This window comes from Lactuca saligna, chromosome 3, assembly GCF_052625555.1.
Source record: "Lactuca saligna cultivar CGN05327 chromosome 3, ASM5262555v1, whole genome shotgun sequence".
NCBI classification, from domain to species: domain Eukaryota; kingdom Viridiplantae; phylum Streptophyta; class Magnoliopsida; order Asterales; family Asteraceae; genus Lactuca; species Lactuca saligna.
The window spans coordinates 80,986,501-80,995,899 of record NC_136419.1 but is presented as its reverse complement, the minus strand read 5'-3'; the positions used below and the strand labels follow the sequence as shown (position 1 = coordinate 80,995,899).

At 29.9% G+C, this 9,399-nt stretch overlaps 2 protein-coding genes across 2 annotated transcripts; one reads left to right on the top strand and one right to left on the bottom strand.

Moving 5' to 3' along the window:
- Positions 1-1,374: 1,374 nt before the first annotated feature.
- On the top strand, positions 1,375-3,896 carry LOC145036947 (peptidase M50B-like protein). Its single transcript, XM_078985478.1, has 10 exons — positions 1,375-1,668; positions 2,255-2,350; positions 2,449-2,533; positions 2,658-2,779; positions 2,883-2,907; positions 3,000-3,083; positions 3,167-3,196; positions 3,332-3,437; positions 3,527-3,594; positions 3,687-3,896. The coding sequence occupies exons 1-9, from the start codon at positions 1,576-1,578 to the stop codon at positions 3,591-3,593; spliced, it is 708 nt and encodes a 235-aa protein (XP_078841604.1). The 5' UTR covers positions 1,375-1,575; the 3' UTR covers position 3,594; positions 3,687-3,896.
- Positions 3,897-5,969: 2,073 nt separating this feature from the next.
- Positions 5,970-8,060, bottom strand: LOC145036946 (elongator complex protein). Its single transcript, XM_078985477.1, has 9 exons — positions 7,786-8,060; positions 7,591-7,683; positions 7,322-7,488; positions 7,181-7,227; positions 7,021-7,090; positions 6,738-6,931; positions 6,521-6,610; positions 6,380-6,455; positions 5,970-6,305 (listed from the first exon to the last, which is right to left on the bottom strand). The coding sequence occupies exons 1-9, from the start codon at positions 7,950-7,952 to the stop codon at positions 6,121-6,123; spliced, it is 1,089 nt and encodes a 362-aa protein (XP_078841603.1). The 5' UTR covers positions 7,953-8,060; the 3' UTR covers positions 5,970-6,120.
- Positions 8,061-9,399: the final 1,339 nt, after the last annotated feature.

Here is a 9,399-nt window from a genome sequence, read left to right as displayed (position 1 = left end):
ACAACACACCATTAATCTGTTAAAATATATTATAAAAATTGACATTTTTATTAAAAAATAATAAATAAATTGTATTAAATAATGTTTTGATTAAAAAAAAATGATGTTTTTTTTGATAAAATAAGTGAATATATGTAGAAACTATAAAAGATATAAATATAAGAGTATAAAATGTCATACTTTTAAAAAAAGATAGATTCTTATTTTAAAACTCTATTACATCATGCTTAAGTTTAGAACAAGAAAAAAAAAGTTATAAATACCACAAATTGAATATGATATGAATATATATATATATATATATATATATATATATATATATATATATATATATATATATATATATATATATATATATATATATATATATAAAAAAGCAGGTGGGTAAATTATAAGCATATAAAAAACAAAAATAAAAATAAAAATAGAAACCACAAATAAGTTTTATGGAGGTTAATAAAAAATAAAAAATTGTGAACAATATCCACCTGTGCATTTTTATGATCAATGATTAGTCCTAAATTTGAATAAAAAAAAAAAACTAAAGCAAAGTCAGAGTAAACTATATGTTTTGTATATGTGTTAAATCAAACCCCAAGGAAAAGCGATTTTATGAACAACATGAAATAGTCCCTACAAATCACAACCCATGGATGCTAAACCCAAAAAAATCCAAACCCAAAATCTAATTTATGGAATGACCGGAAAAAATGGGACAAAATGAGTTATACATTTAAATCTTAATATGAAAATTAAAAACAATTAAAAAAAATTAAAAAAAAAGTTAAAGAAGGGAATTAGAAAGAATAAACCAATTATTTTACATATTCCTAAAAAAACCAAATACTCTAAAAACCTAATAATATTTTATATTTATGTATTTATATTTACTACTTTTAGTATATACAAATTAAAAAAATTATTTAACAAAAAACATCAATATGTACTTCTTAGAAGTTAATTAAAAAATTGTAACTCACAACTAAACAAATTTATTTATATTTCTAATGTTTGATTGATATGTAAGTTATATATTCTTAAAAAATATATCCAGATTTTTACAAAACAAAATTATAAAAGCCGTTTCAACTGAATTCACATTTAACGATTCAAAACAAATTTAAAAATTTAATTTAAAATATATTCGAATTCACATTTTAGAATCAAAATCAAATGTAAAATTATTTTATCAAACATTCAAACACATATTTTAACCACTTTGATAGCGAGCGTGATAAAAAGTCATCGTGATTTTGAAAATAAAAAATAAATAAAAATAATTAAAAAGCTAAAATTGGCGCTGAGTCGTCACGCGCTAATTGGGTGACCGTTTACGATGTTAATTTGATGGTCCATCCAATTGGAGACGGAGTCTTCGGAAACTTCCGTCATCCGCCAGTTGGCCACCAAACCAAACTCCTCAACGTCTCCGGCGATTCATATTTTTTCAAATTCCCAATTTCTCCGATCACACACACACACACACACGCACTAGTCTTCCAAAATCCCCTCTTCCTTCTCTACAAATCCGACTGATCTTCGAGTTGAAAGAGAGAATTAGAGAGAGAATCGGGGATGAAGCCGGATTGGGAGCTGCAGAATTGTTGCGATAAAGACCAGAAACTATTTCTCGCCACCGTAGGCGTCTTCACTCTCGTCATTCTCGCGGTTAGCTTACTCAAAATTTTCTCGTAATTTAGTTATTTTTTTTTTATCTCTTATTCATCAGATTCTTCTTCTTCTTATTCTTATTCTTCTTCCGATTGTAGTTAACCCTAAACTTTTTTGTGTTCTTATGCGCACTTTGCTTCTCTGGACTTTCCAGTGCTTTTTAGTAGTTATTTTGTTTTTATACTTTAACAATTAACATCATATCTTACGGATAGTTTTGGGAATCTGCTGTTGAAACTTGAAAGGATTGGGAATTTTGCTGCGTTAACCTTAAGATACATCTGATTGTTAACAAGTTCAATGTGATAAGCGTGATGCTCTTAAATTTAATTGATTACAGTAGTAATTGGTGGAAGAAACTTGTATCATCGTCCCATCAAGTTTCTAGGTCAACAAACTAGGGTTTGAAGCATTTAACTCTATACAGATTAAACAGTACCTCTCATTGGTGCATTGATAATACATATATTCAACATGAATATGTTTAATTCACCAATTGCAATTCCCCCCAATCTTCTGAAATCATTTTGACATAACTTTTCCATGTTTCTTCACTCTATTTTACTCAATTTGAATGAAACAGTTATGGAGAACATTTCTACTCACCCCTTTCAAGCTCATCACTGTCTTTCTTCATGAAGCAAGTCATGCAATCGCCTGTAAACTCACATGTGGAGAGGTAAAAAAACAACAAAACCCTTCATCTTCTTTCCATTCACATCATCTTTCAAGTTTCAAGCACACATCTTTATCCTTTATCTTCTCCATTTTTATCAGGTAATGGGAATGGAGGTTCATGCCAATGAAGGAGGAGTAACACAGACACGTGGTGGTGTATATTGGTTGATCCTACCTGCTGGATGTATTATTACAACATTACAACATTATGACATTATAAATTATCAATTATAAATTCCTCTTTAATTTCTTTATTAAATTCCATTTATTTGTTAATCTTTAGCAAATAAATCTTTCTTTTTTTATAGATCTTGGTTCATCTTTCTGGGGTATGCTTCTAATCTTGGCATCAACTGGCCTTCTTACTTCAAGAATTGCAGCTGGATGTTTAGGAGTTGCTCTTCTTATTGTCCTCTTTGTTGCCAAAAATGTAACAATATTTTTATTTTTCAACAATTATTTAACTTTTTTAATTTTGTAATTTGAATATATTGAATTTGAAATCATCCATTTGCTTTGTTTTATTGAAACAGTGGACACTTCGAGGACTTTGCATTGGTCTGTATTCTGTAACTTCAAATCTTTATAACTTTTTTATATTTATTTACCAAAAAAAACTAAATAATTTTAAAAATTACATTTTTCCACAGGATTTATTATCTTTCTTGCTGTCATTTGGATCCTACAAGAAAAAACCACAGTTCGCATCCTTCGTTATGTCATTTTGTTCATTGGTATGATTTATAAATATGATCTTATATTACTCTTCCCATTTTGTCCTTTTTAGGAAATGACAATTTTGCCCTTTTCTTCACAGGTGTCATGAACAGTTTGTTTTCTGTTTATGGTAAGTAAACATTCTTTACTCATCAAAACTGACAATTTAACAAATTATATCATTATGAATGATCATTGTATGTAATTATGTAAGTTTAGTATTATTATTATATATATATTGAATAAAATAATTTTTTATTGGCAGATATTTATGATGATTTAATTTCGAGGAGAGTTAATTCTAGTGATGCTGAGAAGTTTGCAGAAATTTGCCCTTGCCCATGTAATGGTGTTGCATGGGGAGTCATATGGTTAGTTTTTAGTAAATGATGATTTTGCCCTTTCCAATTTAGGCAACATACTTTCATATTTTATTTTTAATTTTGATTTTTTTTTTCAGGGGAATGATTTCTTTCATTTTTCTAAGTGCTTCTGTGTATATTGGGCTTGTTATCTTATCAACATGAGGTATTCTTTTGTTACATGAGAAAATATTAAATAAAAGATTATTGAATTCTGTTAAATTAAATTAAATAAAATAATTGTTTTTATATATGCAGATTGATTCATGGAGTTGGATTTTATTCATGTGGTGTTTGATGCACTAACTTTTGATCTCATTCTTTCAACCCTTTTGATTATTTGAGGGTTTTATGCATATGATTGCTTTGTAACCTTTATAGTTAAATATTTTGTGTATTATGTATTTTATTTTTTGTGGATATGCAAATTTAATTATAAGTTTCAAGTATTCTTTCTAGTTTCTACTATTTTACCAAATTGTCAACTTTTGTGTCTTTAATACATTTAAATCATTTTATATTAGCATTTAGAATAGAATCGGTTTTTGTGATTTGCACCAATGACAACAATGCACCATGAATAGTGATGCACTTTCAAAATGAAACCAAGAATAACAATGCATTTTCAACAACCACAAATTGAAAAACTAAGTATTCAAAAAAAAAAAAAAATACACTTTCATATATAAAAAACGATATAAAGTGGCACTTTTTAAAAAAAAATGTTGATATAGAAAAAAAGCAACATTGATATGTTGTTTTCTAGGGTTCTATATGATTTAATATGTCTTCTTATAATATAAAATGAAGTAAAAATACTAAATTATATGTTGGAAAAAAAAACAAAGTAATTCTGAATTCATATGAATGAGTTATGTGTATTTTAAAAAGTAAGACAGATAATGTTTTCAAAAAAATGGTTTGTCGGAGATGTTGAGGAATTTGAGTTACCTAGAGGAGATGATGACCTTGAAGAGAGAGATAGAGAGAGAGAGAGAGAGAGAGAGAGAGAGTTAACACACTTCCACTCCACATAATCATAACACAAGATAGAAGAAGGGGGGGGGGGGGGGGGGGGGGGGGGGTTCACCTTGTTAAGAGGGGGCCATATCAACATAACATGTGGTTTATTAACATCACACCGCATAGGTTTAGGCTCGTAGGTATGGATCTATGTCTTAACATCATTCTCTACACCATACCATTTTAAGTAGAAAATTGTCAACCACACCTCAACACCACTTTAATTTCCATCTCATATTGTTTTCCCTTTTTTTTCAAATGTTTTTTTTTTTCCGATAGTTATAAAAATAAATTATATAATATTAAAAAAACATATCATTTAAATTGAAAAAAATATATGTATTTATTTTGCAACCCTGTGAATCCTCGTCTAACTCTAGCATCATCTCAATTGAAAAAACTATACCTAAACATATATTTAATAGGTAATATTATGTAATTTTTTTTGTATAATGATATATTTAAAATGTATAACAATAAAAGAAATGTTGTCTGCTTTCCAATGCTTTGGTTATCCGTGTAAACACATTCTTATTCAAGCGAAACCTTCTATTTAACCTCACGCTTCTTGTTAGTAGAAAAGATACATCTTCTTCTAGTAGCTTGTTAGTGTAATACTCGTGCATCATGGTGATGAGCATATCATCATCATGGGAGGACAGGTCAAACGGATCCATAAAATTTGTTTGTTGGAAATTTCTATAAAATGATAAGAAAGATGAGAGTTGTGTGTAAAAAAATAAGGTTGAGTTATATTAATAGGAAAATAATTATTTTTTTTTCCTATATAATAGTTTTGCACAATCAAACTCACACTTACCCCTTTAATTTAAGCGTCAAGATACGTTATGATGGCAACGAGGCTTAACATAACATAAACACGTGGCAGCATTGTCCCAACCTTAACGACGTTATAAGTCTTCCATGTAGGATCCTCCACTGTATGGAGGACCCATACCAAGTCACCTTAGTGATTTTGTTCTTTCCGCATATCCTTAGCGATTTCGTTCTTTTGAATAATACTCATAAATAGGTCTTTTGGGGTCAAGATTCTTTAAATTTTTGGTAAATTTCATGGTTCCACCGGTCACACTGGAATCTCGTGATAACACGTCCTTGTGTCAAAAAATATTAATATTTTGATTTGTTGAGCAGATTAAACCTTGACCGAAGACCAAAGTTGTCGTGTCTTACTGGTTCGATGGTTTAATCGGTTGGATCGGTCTCAAAAACCGAAAAAACTGGATGATATCATAATTACAATATTGTTAATTTCAATTATACAAAAAAAAAAAAAAAAAAAAAAAAACAATATTTTTTAAAATTCCCGGTTTGAACCAATTCAACCAAACTAGTTTTTACAGGTTCACATGAATACCGATTTTTTTGCCTTTAAGAACCAGATCCAGGTTAAACCCTCCAATCCGGTCTAGTTTTCAAAACATGGGGGCAAATTCCTACCAAATTTATATAATAGATAATGGCAATTAACTAACTGTATTATTAAAATAAAAGGGAAGAATTAAAGGTGAATAAAATTATGCTAAATGCTACAATTAACAAGGTGCGGATGTGGTATTTGATCTTTACAACACTATGAAAAATAAAAGCAAAATCATCTAAATTGTCTACGGGTGAATCATTTGTTTTTATAAAAAAAATTATAAAATCATATATCCAAATCATCATCAGGGTCCTCATCAGAATCAGGCATCTCATCATCAGAATCACGAAAATAAATAATCTCCCCCCTTTCAAACTCCTCCTGTTTTTTCAAATTTTCACCATTTGACTCATGTTTGACCTCAGTCAAAGATTTCCTCCCATCATATATTTGAACTGATTTATCCATTTCTGTACAAAAAAAAAAACAAATAAATTAATTAATCAACAAAATCACAACCTACAAAAGCATACAAATTACAAACCTTGATGCTCAAATGGGAGTACAACTTTTGCTCTATCACTTTTTTCTTTATCTGATAACTGCATATTAAATTGCACCTACCAAAACGTATAATTTTAATTATATATTTTATAAAAAATGATAAAATGAGTCAGAATTTAACCTTAGGAACAAGGCTTTGAGTGATTGCATTCTCCACAGCATTCATAGATGTGAATTTGATTTGTGATTGCTCATTGGAAAACTCTTCAACCTAAAAATAAAACTTTTTATCAATCAAAATGATTGTTTCAAATCTTCAATATGCTTATGTGTGTGTGTAAATGGTGAGAGAGAGAGAGAGAGAGAGGGGGGGGGGGGGGGGGGGGGGGGGGGAATACCATAACCCTAACGCGTCCATTTCTGCGTTTTAAAGATGCATGAAATTGTCCTTTTTTGTAATTTTGCTCTGCATTGGTTGTTGTAGAAAGTGGTTTTACATTGGCCACCATTGAAGACATGTATTCAAATGCAGAAGTGGTTTTGATATCATGGAGATCAGAATGTAGTAGCCAGAAGATACTTGATACTTGGGCTGAAAATAATGTAAATGATGAGATTTTCTTTTTCTTTTTATAGAAAAAGATGATTTTTATGCAAAATATGATCATGATATACGCATACCATGGCTTCGAAGATTGTTTATAAGGCTAGAAACTGAAGATAAGGATGTGTGTCTTAACATCTCACTTACCTGAACACAATATGAAAAACTCAATTATACAGATTCATGGATGCAAATCAAGAAGGTTTGAGTTTGTGAATAGGGAAAAAGAAGGATTACAGAGTCTATGGCAACTGAGAATCGAGTTTTCCCTTCTCCAACAAGTCCTGCAAACTCATACAAATCATATGAATGATTGAATATAGAATTTGGAAATGAAGTTCGGATTTCAAGAAATACAGATCATGATTTCGTATCTACCTTTCCCCAACACAAGAATTTGAGAGAACAGATCATCCAAGTTTCTCACATCTTTGCATAAGTTAAGATTAAGTGAAGCTTCTGTTGATGGAGTTTTAATGGCTCCACGCTCTTTGAGCTGTTCTTTCCAACCGAGTGGATCTGTATAACAATCCAAAACACTCAACCTGTCCCAAAATTTCCAAATAGGAAGAAGAACAAATGAACAATAGACATGAAATGATAATCGATTTAGCAGATCGTAATTCGTAATGGGATAATATTGTTACCATTGATGCGATGTGGCGATATCAGTTCCTCTGGTGTTAAGCAGTTCAGCTGTGGACGAAGGGCTTCTAGCGAAAGAGACGAGCACGATGCCTCTGAAATTCGAAACCGTGCAATTTAGAAAGAATGTATATAACTCTCTTCAATTCAATCAATGATTGAAAAGCTAAATTCATAGGGATTAGGATATGTTTTACCGAGATTGAGACTTTTCCGACGATATGAATGATGATAGCTGAGTGAAAATGTAATCGAAGACGATGGGACCGAACGGTGAATCAACAGAATCGTTTATGGTGAGAGACGTTGCGTGTTCGCCTTCTAATGCTCCGTCGCGGAGGACTCTACAAATGGCGTCCGCCATTGTCCGCCGGTGGAGGATTTACAGTCGTGATTGAAGGAGGGTTTACGGTTGTTTACAAAACCCTAATTCGATTTGGAAGAAGGTTACGAATAAGAGTTGACAAAATTGCAAAAATAGAGGGTGTGATTTCTTTTTAATCATCTTTTTTATTTTTAACTTTTCTAAAAATTAAAAATTATTAAAAGTTGTTGGGTAATTTAAAAATATCTTTTAAAACCAATTTTTAGCACGAAGGAAAAGTTGGCTGGAAAAAAGATAAAAATTCTTTATCTTTTTGTGACTTTTAGCTTTTATCACTTAAAAGTCATAAAAGACAAACCAAACACATTTTAAACATCATCTTTTACACAAATTTCTTTTACAAAAAATCTTTTTACAAAAAGGACTTTTATGTTCAAAAAGTCATCCCAAACACACCCATAGTACTGTTTGTGAAAATAATAAGGTTTTGGTCCAAAAAAAACTTGGTCAGTGATCCAATTTTGGATATCTTATGCGGATTTAGTGTGATCATTAACAATTTGATTGTTAACTTTTTAAAATGACTATTTTACTCTCAAAAATCTTTTCTGCAACGAGTCTTTTTATTAAACCATAAGGACCATTTCAGTATATATATTCTTTTTAACTTTGATGAGCAAGTTGAGAAAATTAAAAATATTGAGAATAAGGGAATCATTCTCAGCCACTTATTTAATTAGCCTTTAAACATAAAGGACACGGTGACAAACTAATAAATATGATATATTAGCTTTCAATCACAAATATGTAAGTGTAGAGAATTAGATAACAATTGAAATTCATTCTAATCGATCGTTTATCATCCAGATTTCTCTTCCAACCTTCAACAATCATCCAGATTTCTTCAATTAAATCATTGATCAACTTCATCATGTGTTAATCAATCATCGATATTCGTCAATAACACGTGTTGACAACAAAAATTCGTTTTTTTCTCTTCCAATCCAACCTTCAATTCTACTTGAATACGAACATATCTTCAACATCTACGATTAATTATACACCCAGCATCACTAGAACAACATCATCAATAATCAACAAAAAATTCAATTTGTATCATTCATTCAACATCGATCATCAAATAAAACAACGAAATTAAGGTTAGAAAAAGAACAAATCATTTTTTGTTTGAAAATTTTCATATATTTCTCTACCAATCTACTATTTTGTAAGATTTAAATAGTCAAAGTATCATATTTATCACATTTTTAAAAAAGTTAACTTGTATGCACTTCAACTGTTTGATGAAATGCATAAACTAAATTACCACGTTATATTCACATATGAATATGTTTTCTCACCTGAATCAATGATTATTAAAACACAAAACAAATATGCAAGTCTTTATGTTATTCATATGTGAATAGCATATAAAAATTATATATATTTCAGAAAACACCTTGTGATATTCATATATGAATATAAT

Bases quoted from the DNA above. Each gene is read 5' to 3' on its own strand.
- LOC145036947 (XM_078985478.1), top strand. From the start codon at position 1,576: ATGAAGCCGGATTGGGAGCTGCAGAATTGTTGCGATAAAGACCAGAAA. The intron at 2,351-2,448 runs GTAAAAAAACAA...CATTTTTATCAG, and splicing joins GTAAACTCACATGTGGAGAG to GTAATGGGAATGGAGGTTCA. The intron at 2,534-2,657 runs GTATTATTACAA...CTTTTTTTATAG, and splicing joins GTTGATCCTACCTGCTGGAT to ATCTTGGTTCATCTTTCTGG.
- LOC145036946 (XM_078985477.1), bottom strand. From the start codon at position 7,952: ATGGCGGACGCCATTTGTAGAGTCCTCCGCGACGGAGCATTAGAAGGC. The intron at 7,684-7,785 runs GTAAAACATATC...TTCGAATTTCAG, and splicing joins TCGGAAAAGTCTCAATCTCG to AGGCATCGTGCTCGTCTCTT. The intron at 7,091-7,180 runs GTAATCCTTCTT...TATTGTGTTCAG, and splicing joins TCTCAGTTGCCATAGACTCT to GTAAGTGAGATGTTAAGACA.